At 41.3% G+C, this 22549-nt stretch overlaps 3 protein-coding genes across 3 annotated transcripts; 2 read left to right on the top strand and 1 right to left on the bottom strand.

Moving 5' to 3' along the window:
- Positions 1 to 471: 471 nt before the first annotated feature.
- LOC113297285 (glutamate dehydrogenase 2) lies at positions 472 to 5056 on the top strand. The gene is made up of 9 exons (XM_026545719.1): positions 472 to 763; positions 879 to 992; positions 2866 to 3087; positions 3181 to 3255; positions 3362 to 3478; positions 3603 to 3853; positions 4187 to 4262; positions 4338 to 4424; positions 4574 to 5056. The coding sequence occupies exons 1-9, from the start codon at positions 656 to 658 to the stop codon at positions 4757 to 4759; spliced, it is 1236 nt and encodes a 411-aa protein (XP_026401504.1). The 5' UTR covers positions 472 to 655; the 3' UTR covers positions 4760 to 5056.
- Positions 5057 to 5173: 117 nt separating this feature from the next.
- On the top strand, positions 5174 to 6417 carry LOC113297287 (light-harvesting complex-like protein 3 isotype 1, chloroplastic). Its single transcript, XM_026545722.1, has 3 exons — positions 5174 to 5695; positions 5828 to 5965; positions 6079 to 6417. Exons 1-3 carry the CDS (start codon positions 5341 to 5343, stop codon positions 6330 to 6332), a joined length of 747 nt encoding a protein of 248 aa, XP_026401507.1. The 5' UTR covers positions 5174 to 5340; the 3' UTR covers positions 6333 to 6417.
- Positions 6418 to 6482: 65 nt separating this feature from the next.
- Positions 6483 to 8917, bottom strand: LOC113297286 (light-harvesting complex-like protein 3 isotype 2, chloroplastic). The gene is made up of 3 exons (XM_026545721.1): positions 8364 to 8917; positions 7168 to 7305; positions 6483 to 7068 (listed from the first exon to the last, which is right to left on the bottom strand). The coding sequence occupies exons 1-3, from the start codon at positions 8782 to 8784 to the stop codon at positions 6818 to 6820; spliced, it is 810 nt and encodes a 269-aa protein (XP_026401506.1). The 5' UTR covers positions 8785 to 8917; the 3' UTR covers positions 6483 to 6817.
- Positions 8918 to 22549: the final 13632 nt, after the last annotated feature.

Here is a 22549-nt window from a genome sequence, read left to right as displayed (position 1 = left end):
ATTGAAACATAACAAAAATGTTCAATTTCATAAAAAGATTTTGGTAGTGTGCACTTGATAATACCAAAATATCCCTCCAGTTTAGTCCAATTATTATGACTCCTCATGTATCCTATTCTTTAGGGGTATAATTGGCAACCAAACTTTAATATAACATATCTAAAAATCCGTGCCTTAAAATTTTACAAATTTTATCACGTTGGAAATGTTATAAAAAAATCTATGCAATGAGTACAAACAACAATATCAAATTTATAGCCTTTATGAAAAACTCGGAAGTATTTATCATTTTAGGCATAATTTTAGAAAATTATATGTATATCCATTATGCAAACAACTTGATTGGAAGAGGTACGTCAAGACGTGGAACAAACAAACAACTTCATCTACCAAAGGGTGATTGTGTACTTTTCCAATGTCATGTTTTTCCAAAGAAAATGTCAAGAGTCAGTTTCAAAAAATTAATATTTTGTTGTACACAACCTGACCTGATCTTGCATAGCTTCCACCTCTCTTCTGTCGGACAGTAGGATCATATTCTCTCTATAAATACACTTCTTGTGCCTTGAAACCTTTTCCATCTCTTGTTTACTTCACCAAATCAAATCAAATTTCTCTTCGTTTCTATCATTTCAGTTTCTCTCTATCCCCTACAATGAATGCTCTAGCAGCTACTAACCGTAACTTTCGCCATGCGGCGAGGATCCTTGGTTTGGATTCTAAATTGGAAAAGAGTCTCATGATCCCTTTCAGAGAAATCAAAGTAAATAATCTTTACAATAGTTTTATAATACAATAATTCGGTTCTTGTACTTTTTGTTGTTGAAAAGGGTTTTAAAAGTTTCTTTTTTCTTCCTTTTTTTTGTGGTTTTTGACAGGTTGAATGTACAATACCAAAAGATGACGGAACTTTAGTTTCTTATGTTGGATTTAGAGTTCAACATGATAATGCTCGTGGACCAATGAAAGGAGGGATTCGTTATCATCCGGAGGTATACAATTTCTTACGATTTCTTATCACTTGTATTGTATTTAATCTTTGTTTGCATGTTGATGCTTTTACAATTTGATCTAAATTTCACTAGGGTTTTAGCTCGTTTAGATTCTCAATTGTGTGGATTTCAGATCGGATTATAAATCATATTAATAGTTGGTTTGTTCTTCTTACCGTTGTATTGATTTTCTCTGTTTCGTTGATTGCTATTCATGTGAAATTGCTTGATACTTAGGATCCTACTGTTTTCAGTGGCAATTCTGTGTAAATAAAATTAATTTACTAAAAATAGATTTTCATTTTGAGATCTAACGAAAGGTTTTTTTATTTCTATTGTTTTTATATTATTACTTTAAGATCTGATTTGTTTATTAAAAGGGAAGTCTCTTGACTACTAAACAAATATTGCTATAAAGATTTTCATATGAAAATATTGCTTAAATTGCTTTCTGTTTGAAGCTTTAAGTGGAAAATTCTAACTTGCCTTCGGTCGTGGGGTTTTAGCAGTTTTATTGAGTTCTTGAAGTAATTATGCATGCTTAGTTGTACGTAGTTATACTGTTATAGTATGCCGTTAAAGATACGCTCAGTATGCTTCTGGATCATGTTTGCTTTTTGTCGTTTACGTAAATGTTTATCGTTATGAGTCGTTGGGGGTTCAACGGTTTCTTTTACAACGTATTATGTTCCAATCAATTTAATGGAATGTTTTATACTAGCTGAACTTGATACTACTCATGGATTTATGATGTTGGCTAATTGGATTTACCCGTCTTGGTGTCTGTTTCCTTTAAAGCTGCAAGTTTTTTCAAATATGATTGTGTTTTGTCGTTTACGTAAATGGTAAACCTTAATGAATCGGTGAAGTTCTAACGGTTCTTCAGAGGCTTATATGTTCTAATATTTATAGATGCTTGATTGTACGCTGTTATCCAACCATAGTATGTCGTCTTAGGATACGATGCATATTTGTCGTTTACATAAATTGTGCATCTTTATGAGTTGTTGTGGTGGGTAACGGTTTCTTAGAACGTGTTATGCTCCAATCAGTTTAACAGAGTGTTTCATTTAAGCTGAAGTTACCTCTGTACTCTTTCATTCATGTCGCCGACTAATTGAATTTGTATCCATCTTACTTTGATTTCCTTTGAAGCTGCAATGTTTTCCATATATGATTGTATTTTGTCGTTTACTTTAATTGTACATTTTAACGGTTCTTCGGAGTCAGTTTTCAATGTTCTGAACAGAATAATCATTTATTGTAAAACTGATACAGCTCTTTGTTTGATGTTGTTGAGTACCGTACTTGTACCCCCCCACCCCAAAGTGACAATTGTCTGGGAAAGTGTCTATGTTTTGTCGTTTGCGTTTATTATAATCTTAAGTCGTTGGGTTTTCATGGCTCTAATGATCTGAATATATTCCATTTAAGTTAAACCTAATATTACTTCTGGCTGGGTTGCTATTGGCAAGTGACTGTATGTACCCATCTTAGAACGGTTTCCATTAAACCTGCAGCTGTTTTTGAAATATTCTTGTATTTTGTCGTTTATGTAAATTCTGCATCTTAGATTTTTTCATTGTGTTTTACGGTTTTTAATTACCTATTGTGTTCTAGTGATTTGAACAAAATAAAATAAAATATTAAACATAAAATTAGTGCTATTCTTGATATGTATCAGAGAGTAATTGTTTTTGTATACATCTTAGTATAGTTTCAACTTTCCACTGTAGCTGCAACTTTTCTTATCTGTCTATTATGATGCGAGATACACATGTTCATTGGTTTCACCCATATACATGACGTAACTTTGTATTTGATTATGCTTTTCTCATATATGGTAACAAGTAGTTAATTATCTTGCTTCAAGGTTGACCACGATGAGGTAAATGCTCTGGCTCAACTGATGACATGGAAGACCGCCGTAGCAGATATCCCTTACGGTGGAGCAAAGGGTGGAATTGGTTGCAGCCCAAGGGACCTGTCCAAATCTGAACTAGAGCGTCTTACTCGTGTCTTTACTCAAAAGATCCATGATCTTATTGGAATTCATACCGATGTTCCTGCCCCTGATATGGGAACTAATGCTCAGGTAGCCATGAGTGGATCAGTTGAATGAGAATCTTCTAAAAGTATTTTCTGTTCTATAAAATCTTATGTTCATTTTCTTTACCATTTTGGTCAGACAATGGCTTGGATGTTGGATGAATACTCTAAATTTCACGGACACTCACCCGCTGTTGTTACTGGGAAACCCATTGTAAGCCTTTTCAAGTTATAAAGTCTAATCTTGTTGGGGGTTGTGATACATCAAGTTGATTCCTTGTGGAATCTGAAATCGTTATTAACCTTTCATCTGAACGTAGGATCTTGGCGGATCCTTAGGAAGAGACGCTGCCACAGGTCGTGGGGTTGTCTTTGCCACCGAGGCTCTACTTGCAGAGCATGGGCAGAGTATTAAAGACTTGAAATTTGTTATCCAGGTGAAACCAGTATTACTTTATTTCTATTTCACTGTCATTGGTTGTTTCAGTCGCGACCCATTTGATATTTTTAAAGATCATCCATACTAAGTCGGGGAAGATTAATATTTTCAACGTTTTCTAGGGTTTTGGCAATGTTGGCTCTTGGGCAGCAAAGCTCATACATGAAAGAGGTGGTAAGATTGTTGCAGTAAGTGACATAACTGGAGCTATTAAGAATTCGAACGGTATTGATATCCCATCATTGCTCGCACACAAAGAAGAAACTGGCACTCTAAAGAGCTTCGGTGGAGGAGTTGTCATGGATCCGGAGGAGTTACTCGTTTATGATTGCGATGTTCTCATTCCTTGTGCTTTAGGGGGAGTCCTAAACAAGTTTGTTCTTCTCTACACAAACCTCTTTTTCATTGTTTAAGTTTCATTGATAATCATGTCTCTTGGAATGTCATCGAAGTTGACTTCCGTTTTAAAGACTCCTAGGTTGTTAGACACTCGTACTTGATCATGCTGGGTTCGTAAGGAATATTCATTTTGCTAGTTGTTTCGTAAGATAGAAAGTAAATACCAATTTAAAAACTAGGCTTCGACGTATTTATCAATTTTATACGTTAATCTACTGCCTGTTTAAGGTTATTATCCTTTTGCGCAATTTTAGATATTATTTGATTGTCCACCCTCGTCTTACTTGTACATTTTGACCACTTAAAGGGATAATGCTGCGGAAGTAAAGGCCAAATTCATCATTGAAGCAGCAAATCATCCCACAGATCCTGAAGCTGATGAGGTAAGTACGATGACATTGGTTTTGTCATTTCAAAGGAGAATTTGGCGAACCTAATAAAAATCCTTTTTACTGCAGATTTTATCCAAGAAAGGAGTGGTTATTCTCCCCGATATTTATGCCAATGCTGGTGGTGTGACAGTCAGCTATTTCGAATGGGTTCAGGTAAAATGATGTGATATAACACGATCTTAGTGGTTCTTTTTGTTTACCATTAATCAAATCACTTTTCGCGACCTAAATATCTACTAATACATGTCTCGCTCATCAATCCATCTATTAATGGTGAGACTAATCTGTTTTTCGAATTTCAGAACATTCAAGGTTTTATGTGGGATGAGGAGAAAGTGAATCATGAATTGCAGAAGTACATGACCAGAGCATTCGGTAATATCAAGTCAATGTGTAAGACGCACAACTGCAACCTTCGTATGGGTGCCTTTACATTAGGTGTCAATCGTGTGGCGCGAGCCACCCTTTTAAGGGGGTGGGAAGCATAAATTCGTTTCTCTTTCTTCAGAAACGATGTTAGTAGCAGAGCATATCTTAGAATGATGAAGAAATGAGAGCATATCTTAGAATGATGAAGAAATGAAGTTTCGTACCTTAGTGTTGTCTTTTCTGTTTATTTACTTTCACTAGTGCTATAGAACTTAAGAGGAGTTAAGTCAGATTTAAGGAAATGGAGGAGGTTTTATATGAAGTGATTATTCTATTGTTGTTATACAGCCCAAGTTGCATAAAGGCACCCAATGGATAAGTCAAAAATGAAATTTCAATTTCAAAAAATTTTTCTACATGGTCGAACCAATCTTTAATCTCTTCTCTGTCTCATCTCATCTTGCTGATTTTAGGCAAATACTTTTGCGGTTTTTCCATGCAGATCTTGTCTTGTTTTCAAAAAGACAATGACAATGCCCATGACTGAATGACAGTAGAAAGTGCAGAAGGATAAGCATCTTAACTTTGGAAGCATGGGCAAAGTTTTATCCCACATTATCCTTCCATTTTTAACCAACAAGTAGTTCCTTAAAGAACGTGAGAACTGAGAAGAAAGAACTTCGGACATTCATCTAAGAAAATGGTATCAATCGCCATAACTTCTTCATCTCTGCAAATAACTTCTAGCTCTCACCGGTTCACTAAGAAACGTCAATCACTAGCAAGACCTAGATGCACCTTGGCAACTGAACAGAAAACACATGTTGTCACAGTTAATGTCGAAAACAAGAGTGCCGCCAAGTTACTAGACCCTCAAGAAAAAAAGTTGTTTAGAGAGAATGGTTCGGCAGGTAACACACAGGAACCGGCGCAGGAAATAGAAAATGAATCTACTGTTCCTAGGTTCCACGACGAGAGATGGGAAAAGGGTACTTGGGATCTGAATTGTTTCGTAAAAAACGGGAAGATGGACTGGGATGGTGTCATTCTTGCAGGTGAGGTTTTTTATAGGCTTCTTATAGCCATGTCAGACCGTAGTTTCAATGCTTATCTCCTTCCATGGAGTAACAGTGTTTTAGTTTATCAGATTTCATTTTAACATTTTGACGGTCCTATTGGTGCTGCAGAAGCAAGAAGAAGAAAGTTTCTAGAAATGTATCCAGAGACAGCAACAAATGAAGAACCAGTTGTTTTCCTGAGTTCTATCATACCTTGGTGGGCATGGATTAGGAGGTCTCATCTGCCAGAAGCAGAGCTGCTTAATGGTTAAACTTAGACCTTAACAAAAACCTAAAAAACTGAATTTAAATAAGTTTCATGACTCTCCTTAATGCAGCTTCTGGTCTGAATTTCTTGTTCTTCTGCTATTTTTTCACAGGTCGGGCAGCAATGGTGGGATTCTTCATGGCGTATACAGTTGATGTTCTAACTGGTCTTGACATGGTCGGACAAGCGGGAAATTTCGTCTGCAAGACAGGACTTCTCATTACACTTATCGGTATAATGGCTTTCAGAAAAAAGGAGGACTTCGGCAACTTACAGAAGCTAGCCGATGAAGCTACATATTACGATAAACAGTGGAGAGCTTCATGGGAAGAACAAAACTCAAGCCCTTCGTCGAAAAAACGATAGAAAAACTATGTAATTAGATTGTGTTAGCACAAATTTTTGAAATAAAACTATATTCAGTCTATCTTCCAAATAGTTTCAGTCACGAATCAAAGCACCTTAACTTGATTTAGCACCACCAAAATGAGGAACAAATAGAAAAAATGACCACAAATCCTTATATCTTAATTCTCACTAAATCAATGATGCACAACCTACAACAGTCGTCACAACTGTAAGATACAATCTAAATCTTGTATCAATTGTAAAACGAAATCCAGTGTTCAATGACGAGTAGATTCAAGACATTACAAGTCTACCATTGAAAGATAAACAATAAGTTTCCATAAACATTAGAAATACAATTTGAGGGAAAGAACAAACAGTTGTCTTAGAATTGTCATTCACTCTATATCTGAGACACACTACAATGAGATATTTATCCGTGAGAAGAAGAAAAAAACATCAATGGTTGCGATGAACAACAAACTCCCAAACTTTCAAGTCGATTATTTTTTCTTGGACCCGCTAGGGGAATCATCCTGCCAGGTCGCTTGCCATTGCTTGTCGTAGAAAGTTGTTTCCTCCCAAAGTTTCTTTAAGTTATCTACATCTTCATTCTTTCGAATTGCGAGAACTCCAACTACGGCTGCTAATAGAAGTGTTTTGCAGAAGAAGTTTCCCATTTGATCAACAAGACCTACCCCAGTCAAGCTATCTACGAAATACGCCATGAAGAATCCTACCATGGCAGCACGGCCTGTAAAACACATTTTTAATGCAGTAATTTTTAGCACAAAAATCCATTTTGAAAATATACAATTAAAAGATCAAAAGATGAGAAGGAGCCTGAACCAACCATTTAGTTTTTCGGCTTCAGGAAGATGGAATCTCTTGACCCATGACCACCATGGAATTACGGAGGTGTCAAAAACTACAGGATCATCATTACTAGATGTTTCTGGATTGTCTTCAAGCCACTTTCTTCTCCTAACCTCTGAAAAGGATTAGCAAGATGATCTAAGGAAAAACAGATACATAAGCAACGGATGCTACATTCAAGCAAATTAAACCATATAAACTTACAGTTTGCCATTTCAAATGAACAGAAATCACAACTAACAAAACGAAGAAATGAGAACTTCAAAAATAAATATATATATATACTATTTAGTTTATGTTTTCATGACGATGCTAAAAAGAAGTGGTGGATCAAGAGACTAACTTTAAGTAACACAAAGTGAAGTGGTGGATAAAGAGACACAAGGAGCAGAGTCAAATGTTAGACAAGGTGAAACTATTGTACAAAATGAAAAGAAAGTGACTACAGCGACGGCACTTCTCTTTCATATGTAATTTGTGAATGCAGTTACTAGTCTCAATTTTGAACTCTTCAAGTAATGGAAGACCTATCTAGCCAAGAATATCGTGATAAGTGATAACGAACTAACATCATCTAATACAAACATAAACTGAATCATCCGATACATACACTCTAACAAAGGTAACCTCGCCAAAACGATGCAATTTCACAACTAGTAGAAGCATAACAGTAAGGATAATAGCAATCATAGAGATCATTCATTCTTCAATATAATCAAAAGCATAGCAACTGTAACTTGGACAATTAATTCAGTCAAGATACCTTAGAGACATTATCTAGTTCGAGACAGTGACACTACCAATTACAGTAACAAGGTCTATAACAATAATCAGCTATTTGCATGAAAATGCTATATTTTGGTTATGGTTCTGCCTATATCCACATCTCAGTAAACTCACAACTAGATAAGGATAACTAATTCCACATTCACTTCTTCAGTTCCCTATAACAATATAGAAATCACAAAATTCTAACACCTATGATGCTGGTGATTTTCCATGACATTGTTTTCATTTTAGATCCCAATTGTGAAACTAGACCCACTTTCAGTGAATTGCATGTACAAATTAAGAAATCCAATCCCATAAATCACCACCAAAAAGTTGCAATAGCTAAAGAATTGAGGCCTTAAATCTGAAAAACCCAAAACAAACCACAGCAGAAAAATTCACCAGCATCAATAACAGCATCCCAATCGGTTTCCCCATTTTTCTGAAATTGTTTCAAATCCCAAGTTCCTGAAACCCATTTTGGGTTAGTAAATTTCAAAACAACTGGTTCTTCAACTGAAGTAGTAGCAACTGCTGCTGAAACACCACCATTAGATCCTAAAGAAGGTTCTTCTTCTTTAATACTCACTTCAGGTTCCTCCTTTTTAATTTCCTCTTCTACTACTACTTTCTCTACTTGTTCAACTACAACAGCTTCATTCTCACTTATTTTAGTAGATAACAAGTAAAGATTTTTCTTTGATAATTTTGATGGGAAATGAAGATAAGGTTTTGAAGAAGTGAAATGGGGTTTTGAAGAAAAAGTTGTAGTTGCAGATATTGTTGAGAAATGAGTTGAAGAAGGTGGAGAAAAAACAGCCATTGTTAATTTTATCGAACTGTGTTTCGTTATTCACAAGAATCACAGCATCTCCCTCACTCTCTGCCCCTCTCACTCTATTTCAGTGAAATGAGTGAATGTGTGCTCATGTTATCACTTGCCTTTAGGGTTTGTTTTTGTTGTATACAGTAGTATAATAGTACTGAAACACTGTGATTCAATCCTTTTGATCTGTGGCTGACATTGATTCTATGAGAAACAAAAAGTTGCAATTATTGGATTCGAGTATAAGTGGATGGGATAACTTCAGGAACCAATTAAAAGTTGTCACCTGGATATGAAAAGAAAAAGGGATAACGCAACTCGGAGAGCCAAAAGTGTTGTCTAAAGCAAAATTCCAAAGTTTTCTCCCACGGAACAAATTGGTAGTTAGGGTTGCATAGGTGTTGATGTTGGATTTTAGTTCAGGGTTAAAATTGTAAAACCAAATTTAATGCGCTGACATCATGTAAAGGGTAAAGCCGTTTGATAAGTGATGAGTACCTTTTCATTTTATTTATTAGAAACAATTCAATAAATACACAAAATTCACCTAGAATGGTGCATGCAGCAACGATCCCAATTATTCCATGAATTTTAGCGTTATTAATTAATGCATGATTTGCCTAGTATTTCCTGTGTTGTTCCTAGTCGAACTCTCATTATTAGCATGACATGACGACCGAGTGTTCACTCTCAGCAGAGTAACATGAATCTCCAAGTGTCAATTTTGAGACATGCACGAAATACCCGTACAGGCTACATCACTCTCTAAAGAGAGTCTTGCATCGACGCGCTTTGGTCAGCTGATCAAGCATGCTTAATTTCCTTAAAGGTAATTTGGACTGTCCGTATCAGTCTCAGAAACGATCACGGCCACGCAAGTTGGCCGCATGATTTAACCAACCTAGCCAAACCCTAGCAGGGTTAGGCGATTACCGTGATGACCACCGGCGGGCCCACTTATGCCCTAGCCGGACGAACATCACGCATACTCCCAGCACGTCAAACGACAACCCTAAAATAGGGTGGTTGCGCTTCTTTGGAAGAAGCTCGACGAGCTTAGACTGTTCAAGGCAGTCTTAAAATCATCACGACCATCCAACTTCACCAGCCTGGTTGGACGGCTCAGATCATCCCGCGAATGATCAGTGAAGCGCCAATGTACACATTGACGGGCCCACTCTGTCCCTACCTGATCGTCTTGTTCACGACATGGTCATAGAGCCATAAACGTTTGCCCAAAACATGATGGGCGTGAAGCTTTACAAGGGTCGTGGAAATCCCACTAGCGTCTTAAATCGATCACAACCATCCAACTTCGCCAACATGTTTGGATGGCTTAGATCGCGCCTAGGACCATCAGGGAGATGCACATACATTCACCGTCAGCCCAACATGGGCCCCACGTGGTCGATTTCTCCAAAGGGGAAGCATGACTTGCCAAACCGATTAGCCAAAACCATGTATGCGTGACTGCTTCAAAACCCTAATTAGGGTTTGCGGCATTGCATAACTGCCGTAGTTCAATCACGACCATCCATATTCGCAAGCCTGGATGGAGGGTGTAGATATAGACTTAAGATGTCCCGAGAGCGTCAACATGATCACCGTGGGCCTACCTGTGTGTGTGACTGGTCGGCCTAGGCAAGCTAGGACTCGGTAACCTCGAAACGCACGCCCAAAGGAGGCATGTCACGCGGCTTCCAAATCCTTTGCGGCAATGGATTCCTGCCGCAAACCGATCACGACCACTAACCTTTGACGGTCAAATTGAGTGGCCTAAATCGCACCTTCGTGAGACAAAGCGGTACGAACATGTACACCGGCAAGCCGTCTACACGCATGCCCGGTCGGTCCCACCAAAAATGGTGTCCATGCTTGAATTCGTTCAAGTAAAAGAGTGATGCTTGCGCACCTCTTAAAAATCCTAAAATTCCATCAACAGTCGCAAATGAGCGTCATAAACCATCTCGTCCAACCAGCTTTGCTAGCTTGGTCGGACAGCCTAGGTTAAAAGCTAGACGACCAATGAAGCATCCCGATGATCACCGTCCGTCACTCTTCCACAGGGAGTAATCGACCAAAGCAGGGCTTGTCTATGCAGCCTCCAAATGATCACTCGAAGATGGTTGGACATGATGCTATTTTAAGACGCTTGATCTGCAACTTATTTGGTCAAGCTTTAAAACATCGATGCTTCATACATGTTGATTGTTTGTGATGCATTACATGCATCAAACATGCACGATATTGCATGAATATCAATTCTTTAAGTAACTTAGCATCGTATGCTATTTCCAGTGGGTCCCACGATCCACTCATTCGAGACATCAAACATGTCACAAACTGGGGGATACTTACTAGGGTATTGGTCTGGAGGTTTATAGCGTGCATCATGCAACGCGCCATTACAAGAACGTGTCAGGAGGCATGGACGGTTAGCGGTGATGGAAGAAATGGGCAAAGACGTGATCGTGTAACAATCACCACTTCTACACGACCCCACTACTCCATCACTCTACTTCCTACGAGATGGGGGTCGCGCTCAATGACTTGTATAAATAGGTCCTTCACCTATTTTCCAAACAACACGAAAAAGACATAGAAAAACCAAGTGTTGTCGTAGTATTCAGAAAACACCCAGAACTGATAGCTTACATTGTGCAAGCCAGTTCATCATTCTGATACAAGTCATAAATAGCTAACACCTTCACAATCTCAACACCTTCTTCGCTTCCCTCCCTAAGATCAACCCCATCTCCTTCACTTTGTGACCGAAGAAAGTCTGGAACGACCATTTCTTGGTTTAGGATAGAATTGTATAGATTGATCTCTCGAATCAAAAGCACTCCAGTGCAGTGCATTTGTTTAGGGTTTAGGTTCGTTTCTCATCCACACACACCCAAATTTACCAAAACCAGCAGAAACAGTTTTCACCCACAAACAATTGGCGACCACAGTGGGAGATTAATCTCTCGGTTGTGAAGTCAATTTCTTCAATACCCAATACCATTTGGCTGATTTCAAAATGGTTGGTCCTAGGACTCCCCCAACAATTTAAAATCCCGGTCGAAGTTCCTCCAATGAAGATACCCCTCTTCCCAACGGTGTATCTGATGGTGTAACCGGAAGAATCCCAACATTGATCGAGTTAGCGCGGGTGCAGGAGATTCACACGAAGAACATGAACCTGATCAAAGAAACAATAAACGGCATACTCGATCTCCTCGTCAAGATGACATCAGATATGAGCGGTTCTCCTGTCACAGAGTTTTCTACACTGGGGACTAATCCTCGCAACTATCCTCCTCAAGTCAATAGTTTCACTATGAACCAGAGGTCGGTGGACCAGGAAGCAGCTTCTCTAGTGAAAAGTTTATGCGAACTTTTACACCTCTCGAAGAATCAGCGGGCGAAGACGTTTGTTGCGATCAACCAGATATCCCTAGACGTGCATTTAACTCCTTTGCATCCAGAAGCCTCGAAAACACCAGAGATGTCTGTGAACAATGTCACATTTACAGAAAAAGACATGATGGCGGAATAAGGTCACAACCGGGCCCTACACGTTACTGCATGCATCAAGGATTCAGATTTCAAAAAGGATCTCATCGACACGGGAGCATCTTCGAATGTGATTACTCTCAAGACACTCGGGACGACCAAGGTTCGCCCAAGCAGGATCGTGTGACAGCCTACCACGATGACAGAGTTTGAAGGAAACCAAACCAAAACGTACGGGTATGTCAATCTGAATTTATCTGTAGGGCTCGTCCAATCAAAGGTGAAATTCGAAGTCATAGAAAAGGAGCAGGACTACTATATGATACTGGGGAGACCATGGCTTCATGACAATAGGATCGTCCCCTCGACGTATCACCAATGCCTGAAGACTATGCTGAATAAAGAAATCGTTCATATTCCTGCATCATTGTCTCCTTACGCACCAATATGTGGAGCAGAATTGTTTGAACCAAGAGAAGCTCTGTGGGAAGAATCAGACAAAGTTCATTGCACCCCATTCCCCACGTGGGCGTCAATCCAGGAAGATGACCGACTTACATCATTGAAGGCTAAGTCCCACGACGCATCCTTGCTGACAAGACGTACCAATTCTTCTTCATCATGTGAAGCCACGACCCACGCTCACACTAAGAGGGAGCGAACTTTTGTGGAGAGCCGTGATCAGAAAGGGAAAACCGTGTACCTGTTAGCAATTAGAAGGGAGACTGTTACCCAGTCTCTCCTCCCAACGGAATGCTACAACAACGACGAGCCACAAGAAGAAGTGTTAGATGCTCCACGAAAGCTGCAAAATGACACCAACTCCACAACTGATGAGCTCGAAATCGTTAACATCGGGAATGAGGAATCTCCTAGGCCTATCTCCATCAGCTCAACCTTGTGTACAGATGAACGCACGAAGCTCGTGGAACTTCTCAAAGAGTACCAGGACATATTCGCTTGGACGTATGAAGGAGTGCACGGTTTAAATGAAAAATTGGTCACCCATCATCTACATGTCATACCTGGATCCAAGCCGGTTGAACATCCTCCGAGGCGACACGAGGTAGAAGAGCAAATCAAGACTGAGATTCAGAAGTTACTAGCTGCTGGCTTCATCAAACCCATTCATCATCCAACCTGGTTGGCTAATGTGGTTCCGGTAAAAAAGAAAAATGGACATATCAGGCGCTGCGTGAATTTCAGAGACTTGAACAGATGCTTCCCCAAAGATGATTTTCCCCTACCTAACATCGAAATGTTAGTGGGTGCCACTAGCGGACACGGCGTGTTCTCCTTCATGGATGGATATAGCGGCCATAGTCAGATAAGGATGTATGAGCATGACGCGAGTAAGACAGCTTTTCAAACTCTTCTCGGAAATTTTTATTATAATATAATGCCATTTAGTTAATGCCGGTGCAACGTATCAACGCGCTATGACGAAAATCTTCCATGACATGATGCATAAGCAAGTTCAAGACTACGTGGATGATATAGTAGTCAAATCATAAGCTCGGGCGGCCCAAACAGGAGTCTTACGACAAGTGTTCGAAAGGTGACTGCTGAGGGAATCAAAGTGGACCCATCCAAGACCCAAGCTATCCTCACGATGCTGCCTCCGCGAACTGTGAAGGAACTCCAAAGCTTTATGGGCAAGGTGAACTACAGTTTTATACCTGGTTTAGCCCAGCTTGTTGCTTCATTCACCCCCTTACTGAAGAAAGGAGCAAGTTTCGTCTGGATCGCACTACAACAGGAAGTGTTTCGGAAGATTCAACGAATATTGTCATCTCCAAATCATCATAAAGGGTTCGCCTATTATGTACGCCCAGGCGAGAGCGAGCCCGGGACATCTTCAGATCTACTGGAGCCGCCACCTCAAGGGAACATCCTCAAGAAGATAGCGATGTCCGCTTCATCATGTCGAGAAAGAATTCGCAGCTTGGGAGAATCACTCTGTCATACTTAAGAGGAGTGCTTCATCGAAACAACAAACATCCAAATGATTATGTCAAGAGGTCCCGAATTCAAGCACTGGTGGGTCACGATCTAAATGTGACTGAACAACAAGTGGTGTAATTGTGCATCAATAGGATGGTACCTGTCTATCGTGCTTTTTCGAAGAACCTGCGCTTTCAGACATCCTCTGAACTCCGTGAAGTTGCTAAACGTTCAGTTGCGACAGCACCTGCCCTGCTAGAAAGAACAAGCTCTACCACTATATGAAGACCGCCAAGTTCGTTCCCGTAGCTATCACGCCTGTTCCTGCCAGTCTCTTCTGATCACAAATGCAGCTAAGAAGTGTTGTTCATTTGTTGATACCAGTGCCCGAGCTTCACCATAGCAACAACCACTACGGACATAGGTAATCCGAACTTCTGCATATTTTATTTTCCCACGGAGAAGTAATAGAGTCACGGAGGAGAGATGGCGATATCTTTATTATGGTAAACTCACCGACCATACAAGATAGAACCATATAAATCACGCTTTGGGACTGAGGCTCAGCATGAAATTCCTTCGCCGTCAGTCAAGGACTTCTTCAACACAAGAGAGATGGTCAATCAAGGAGCACGTAATTCGCAAGGGAAAATTAAACTGAAGAAGAAGCCGCTTCAACACTCTCTCCGGGAGCCGCCCTCTAGAAGCTGCTTCAACGCTCTCTCCAGAAACCGCTTCGACGTTCGCTTCAGAAGATGCTTCAATGCTCCATAAGAAGAAGCCGCTTCAACGCTCTCTCCGGAAGCCGCTTCAACGCTCTCTCCGGAAGCCGCTTCGATGTTTGCTTCAGAAGCCGCTTCAACGCTCTCTCCGGGAGCCGCCCTACAGAAGCTGCTTCAAAGCTCTCTCCAGAAGCCGCTTCGACGTTCGCTTCAGAAGATGCTTCAACGCTCCAGAAGAATAATCCGCTTCAACGCTCTCTAAGGAAGCCGCTTCGACGTTCGCTCCAGAATCCGCTTCAACGCTCTCTCCAGGAGCCGCCTCGACGTTCTCTCCAGAAGCTGCTTCAACGCTCTCTCCAGGAGCCACCTTGACATTCGCTTCAGAAGCTGCTTCAACACTCTCTCCGGGACCCGCTGGACATTCGCTTCAGAAGATGCTTCAACACTCTCTCTGGGACCCGCTTCGACGTTCGTTCCAGAAGCTGTTTCAACACTCTCTCTGGGACCCGCCTCGATGTTCGCTCCAAAAGCTGCTTCAACGCTCTCTCCGGGATCCACATCGACGTTCTCTCTAGAAGCTTCTTTAACGCTCTCTTCAGGAGCCGCCTCGACGTTCGCTTCAGAATCCGCTTCAACACGCTTTCCGGAAGCTGCATCACTGTTCTCTTTGGGAGCTGCTTCAACATCTTTTTCAGAAATTGCTTCAGCAGCCTTTTAATGATATTACTCATGATAGGGATCGTCCTCATCAGAGTCGGGGATTACGACATCGTCATGAATAGTTTGAGAATCCAACCAACCATATGCCTAATCTACCTGGGGCCAACCGACATCATGCTAGAAAAAGGCTCACCTGGACGCCTCTTGAACGTGACATGCTCGAAGGACAGGACGACCCATCTCTCCTGGTAACATCTAACTTTGTCTCATAAGTTTTATCTTTATTTGTCACCATCTAATGCCTACCCTACAATAGTGCAACCATTGCGTGCTAGGCAGGGGACCTAATGTTGATGGTGGATTTTAGTTCAGGGCTAAAATTATAAAACCAAATTAAATGCGCTGACATCCTGCAAAGGGTAAAGCCGTTTAATAAGTGATGAGTACCTCTTCGCTTTATTTATTATAAGCAATTCAATAAATACAAAAAATTCACCCAGAATGGTGCATGCAACGACGATCCCAATTATTCTGTGAATTTTAGCGTTATTAATTAATGCATGAGTTTCCTAGTATTTCCTGTGTTGTTCCTAGCCGAACTCTCATTATTAGCATGCCATGAAGACTGAGTGTTCACTCTCAGCAGAGTAACATGAATCTCCAAATGCCAATTTTAAGACATGCACGAAATACCCGTACATGCTACATCACTCTCTAAAGAAAGTTTTACATCGACGCGCTTTGGTTAGCCGATCAGGCATGCTTAATTTCCTTAAAGGAAATCTGGACTGCCCGTATCAGTCTCAGAAACGATCACGGCCACACAAGTTGGCCGCATGATTTAACCAACCTATCCAAACCCTAGCAGGGTTAGGCGATTACCGTGATGACCACCGGCGGACCCACTTATGCCCTAGCCAGACGAACATCACACCATACTCCCAGCACGTCAAACGACAGCCCTAAAATAGGGTGGTTGCGCTGCTTTGGAAGAAGCTCGATGAGCTTAGACTGTTCAAGGCAGTCTTAAAATCATCACGACCGTCCAACTTCACCAGCCTGGTTGGACGACTCAGACCATCCCAAAAATGATCAACGAAGCGCCAATGCATGCATTGGCGGGCCCACTCTGTCCCTACCTGATCGGCTTTTTCACGGCATGGTCATAGAGCCATGAACTTTTTCCCAAAACAGGATGAGCGTGAAGCTTTACAAGGGTCGTGCAAATCCCACTAGCGTCTTAAATCGATCACAACCATCCAACTTCGCCAGCATGTTTGGATGGCTTATATCGCACCTAGGACTATCAGGGAGGTGCACATACATTCACCGTCATCCCAACATGGGCCCCACATGGTCGATTTCTCCAAAGGGGAAGCATGACTTGCCAAACCGATTGGCCAAAGTCATGTATGCGTGACTGCTTCAAAACCCTAATTAGGGTTTGCGGTTCAATCACGACCATCCATCTTCGCAAGCCTGGATGGAGGGTGTAGATATAGACTTAAGAGGTCCCGAGAGCGTCAACATGATCACCGTGGGCCCACCTGTGCGTGTGACTGTTCGTCCTAGGCAAGCTAGGACTCGGTAACCTAGAAACGCAGGCCCAAAGGAGGCATGTCACGCGGCTTCCAAATCCTTTGCGGCAATGGATTCCTGCCGCAAACCGATCACGACCACTCAACTTTGACGGTCAAATTGAGTGACCTAGATCGCACCTTCGTGAGACAAAGCGGTATGGACATGTACACCGGCAAGCCGTCTACACGCATGCCCGGTCGGTCCCACCAAAAATGGTGTCCATGCTTGAATTCGTTCAAGTAAAAGAGTGATGCTTGCGCACCTCTTAAAAATCCTAAAATTACATCAACGGTCGCAAATGAGCGACATAAACCATCTCCTCCGTCCAGCTTTGCTAGCTTGGTCGGCAAGTCTAGGTTAAAAGCTAGACGACTAATGAAGCATCCCGATGATCACCGTCCGTCACTCTTCCACAGGGAGTGATCGACCAAAGCAGGGCTTGCCTATGCAACCTCCAAATGATCACTCGAAGATGGTTGGAAGTGATGCTATTTTAAGACGCTTGATCCGCAACTTATTCGGTCAAGCTTTGAAACATCGATGCTTCATACATGTTGATTGTTTGCGATGCATTACATGCATCAAACATGCACGATATTGCATGAATATCAATTCTTTAAGTAACTTAGCAACGTATGTTATTTCCAGTGGGTCCCAAGATCCACTCATTCGAGACATCAAACATGTCACAAACTGGGGGATACTTACTAGGGTATTGGTCTGACGGTTTACAGCGTGCAACGTGCAACGCGCCATTACAAGAACGTGTCAGGAGTTATGGACGATTAGCGGTGATGGAAGAAATGGGCAAAGACGTGATCGTGTAACAATCACCACATCTACACGACCCTAGTAATCCATCACTCCACTTCCTTCACTTCCTACGAGATGAGGGTTGCGCTCAATGACTTGTATAAATAGGTCCTTCACCTATTTTCCAAACAACACGAAAAAGACACAGAAAAACCAAGTGTTGTCGTAGTATTCAGAAAACACCCAGAACTGATAGCTTACATTGTGCAAGCCAGTTCATCATTCTGATACAAGTCATAAACATCCAACACCTTCACAATCTCAGCACCTTCTTCGCTTCCCTCCCTAAAATCAACCCCATCTCCTTCACTTTGTGACCGAAGCAAGTCTGGAACGACCATTTCTTGGTTTAGGCCAAAATCGTATAGATTGATCTCTCGAATTAAAAGCACTCCCGTGCAGTGCATTTGTTTAGGGTTTAGATTCGTTTCTTATTTACACACACCCAAATTTACCAAAACCAGCAGAAACAGTTTTCACCCACAAACAATAGGAAAACGGTCGGATCCACAAACCGGGGCGAAACAGACAGAACCGACCCGAACAGTTCGTCCAACTATCGGTGGCAGTATCTTCGAGGAGAACCGCTTGATACGTTGGCTTGATTTACGATATGAGGTGAAAAACGGATGAGACGAAACGAATAAAACCGTCGTACATTATAGTCATTGATTGAATATAAAATCTAATCTTAATCCTTCAATCAATTTAACCTAAAACTATTAATGACTTATTTTTCTTCTTTTTCTCTTCATCAGACACCACCGCATCATCTGTCAATATCAAATTCATATACGACTCCATCAGACCATATAATCAATAATAATGCACGACGGTACCACCAACAAGACACTGATTTGAACTTTAAAGTTCATTACGCTTCTTTAGTTCTTCTCTATCATTTGAAACCCTAGCTTTGTTGTTCAAATATGTTTTATCAATTCGACTTATACGACTCTAGTTGCTTAATGGGTACCTTGTTCTGTATTTGTTTGGTGATGTCTTACTTGTTACAGTCAACAAGTATATATCAATAGAAAGGATATGTGTACCTGATTGTAAACAGGTTTCTTGGACGATCTCAAAAATCAATATCCAAGAACAACCTAGTATGTTTCAGAACTGTACACGAACCGTACAATAAAAACCAGTCTTATAGTCTATATTTTAAGATACAAATTCACAAGAACATTTATTGTAGGTATAAATGGTGAAATTTGTATAAGGGGCAAAAGTGTCATTTCAAGACCACAGACGAAACTCAACTCTCACGTAAGAGATGAAGCCCTTGGTCCTCAAGGAACCCATTCCACGAATTCTAGTATACGTCCCCTCGAGACACTGCTGGTCGTGATGCCGTGATTCCTAACGCACATCCTCGACGAGATACTGCTGGTCACGTAGGTTCTGTAGAGCGTAAAACGTCCCCAGCGGACTTATGAACCATAACAACCGCAATACTAGCATGTCTTCACGAGATGCAGCTGATTGTCATGCCATGATTCCTAGTATATATCCTCGACGAGATACTGATGGTCATGTAGGTTCTGTAGATGCGTAAAAACGTCACCGACGGAATTATGACCCAGAGCAGAGACATACATGTCTCCTGTAAGCATGACTCATCCTATTTGAGATCAAGGACTGATTCCTAGTACACCATTGCGAGATACACTGGTCATATATACTCTAGGCTCTGACTCGACTTACCGAGGCTTCAGAATAATTCCTAGGACATCCCCGCGAGATACGCTGGTTATTCTGCCTCTGGGCCCTTTCGACAGACTCATAGAACATCCTTCCGAGATACACTAGTCATGTCGGCCCCATAAATACGAACACAATTGATTCCTAGCATATGTCTGCAAGATACACTGGTCAAAGACAAGTGAGCCGAAGTCTTGCAGAGACATTATCAGGCATGCAATCCTTATTTTCTCTCCCAAACATGTCCCAGCTAACTTGGGAGATATTTCATCATGTTGGAAAAGTCTTGAACAGACTCCATCTCGTTGGACAAATCTCTAACGGTATCAAACCCGTCAGCTAAATATCAGATGGTCTCAAACCCGTCAGTCAAATCACTGACGGCCACAAACGCGTCATCCAAGTCTCATACGGCTCCAGACGTGTTAGCCAAATCTCAGACGGCTCCAGACGCGTCAGCCAAATTTCAGACTGCTCCATACGCGTCAACCAAATCTCAGACAACTTCAGACGCGTCATACAAATCTCAGACAACCTTAGCTGCATAGGCTAAATCTCAGGTGGTCTCATCCGAGCTGAGCCATATCGTCAGAAGAGTCTTATGTAAGTACAATACTTAGGCACAAACCTCATCTAGGCCTCAGGCCTCTTTTTCAGCGTCTCAAACACACTCACAGCTAGTAAATTGGGCATGAACTGTACACATTTATCCAAAAACGTGGATAACTTCTCTTGAGCGCCACATGCTCAATAAAGGGACCCACACGCAATAATACAGTCTCCATCTGACATATGTGACCGGCCATGGAGAGAGGGAGCTCAACCTCAGCTCCTCTGACACTCTATGCACGATTTCTGAGGCATTCTATGCCTTTTCATGTGACTCATCCTAGTCATTCTCACAAATCATAGAATATATCTCTATCTAGGCCAATTCTGCTAAAGAGAATATTTCTCTCTCTCAACACATCATCCCAAAGGCTGATTCATCTTCACACAAATTGGGGGATATCAACTAGGGTTTTGGTCTAGCGATCTAGGACACGTGTTAGAAATACCCGACCTATTTCTCACCGCAGAAGAGAGTAAAGGCGGTGGAATAACAAGACGGAAGAATTGCTCCGCACGATACCGCAAGCAATCCTTATCTTCACCGACCTGAAATTAGAGAATTCAGCTATAAATAGGTCCTCTACTTCTCCAAGAAAAAAAAACTTTTCTCATAAACTCTCTATTCTTCTTCAAACCCTAGAATTCTCTGATCTCTCTCTTCATCTGCTTCCTTCCCTAATACCAGCCCTAACCTCTCATGTGACTGAAGCAGCCTTTGAATGGCCACTGTGCGTTGTTTAGGCGAAGACTGTTCGTGCTCAATCTCCCGTAACTCACTTCACAAACCTTAGAATCCCACTTTATCCTCTCACCGGTTTTAGGTAACTACATTTTGGCGACCACAGTAGGAGGTTGTTCACTCAGTTACAGATTTCAATCATGGTCACTATTGGGAATGAAGACGATTCCACCAATCCAGACACAAAAACATTTCATTGATTCAGTCTCTGTAAATCCATTACAGACTTAGTCAAGAGAGTTACCCCTACCAGCACTTTCTCTCTCTTTCTAGTTTGACCTTAGTGAATAGGTTAGCACGTCCCAGATCACCTGGATCTCTTCCTGCATAATAAAACTTCTCATTAACCTACTTCCACAAAAACCTATTATTAACCCTAAAAATGTTGGCTAAAGACCTTATAACTACCAGAGACTCAACAAAATCTTGAAAAATCTCAAGTCGGCATACAAACTTATCTGAAAACGCCTTCGAAGTTACCAGTAGGGATAGATCCAATAAATATACATCGAGTACATGTTCCTTAGAGAAGGAATACTAAAACTGTTGGGAACAACATGGACGAGATCCAGTCTGTCCGTAATCGGCCTCACCGGAGAAGATGTAGCTCATTAAGAACACGACAGAGTAAAGGAGCAACCATCCAGATGACCCCATCTCTCTCCAGGACCAGATGGTGATCTAAACTTGGAGATTCTGACGAATATTTTCTCCAAAATTCGTTTTGGTCAAGGGCCTCAACCTGACCACAGGGGACTCGGAAAGTTTACTTCACTTTACTATTTTACTTATAACTCTTTCATTTTTTATTAGATCGACCTAGATCTTTTTCTGTCGGATTTTTCTTTTCGTCATCTACATGATAAACTTAGCGAAAACCTGGAAAGTTTCCAAAAAATTCGTGACCTGGACAAAAGCGTTGCAGAGTCACACAAGGTCATAAATCGCCAGCCGAGATGCATTTTGTCGTTTTCCTGTTTCAGAGGATCATGACCAGAACGCAATGAAGTATAAGATGAGACTAGCTTCCAAGACATTGCTCGTCCAAAGATCATACTTATCCGAAGACTCAAATCTACCGGTCGATATCCTATCTCAACACTTGTCCCGTCAGAAAGAAGAGGATTCCTAGCAATTGTACGACCAAGTCTCGATGAGCCTCTATCTAGGCTACACCAACGATTATCCAGTAAAATTTTCCGATGGGACCTCAGTTCACCCAATACGGAGAATGAGAATATCTTCGCATCCGAGCCTATCAAGGGAAAAGAAATCTGTAGTGATTATACTCGTGAGGTCAACCGTTTATATAAAGAATCCACTACTTGCGTACAACCATAACTAGATAGTTTCACTAAAGTAAACAAGGGAAGAAACCGAGATCGTAGCTCGAGGCCACACGCTACTTATCCAGAGACCTGCTTGCAGTTCCCTCAGTCAAAGCCTCCTCTCTCGAAAAGATATTCTCGACAGGCTATCCCAT

Source organism: Papaver somniferum, chromosome 7 (assembly GCF_003573695.1).
Source record: "Papaver somniferum cultivar HN1 chromosome 7, ASM357369v1, whole genome shotgun sequence".
Lineage (NCBI taxonomy): Eukaryota > Viridiplantae > Streptophyta > Magnoliopsida > Ranunculales > Papaveraceae > Papaver > Papaver somniferum.
Note: the sequence above shows the minus strand (reverse complement) of the source record. Positions and strands in the feature narration are given on the sequence as shown.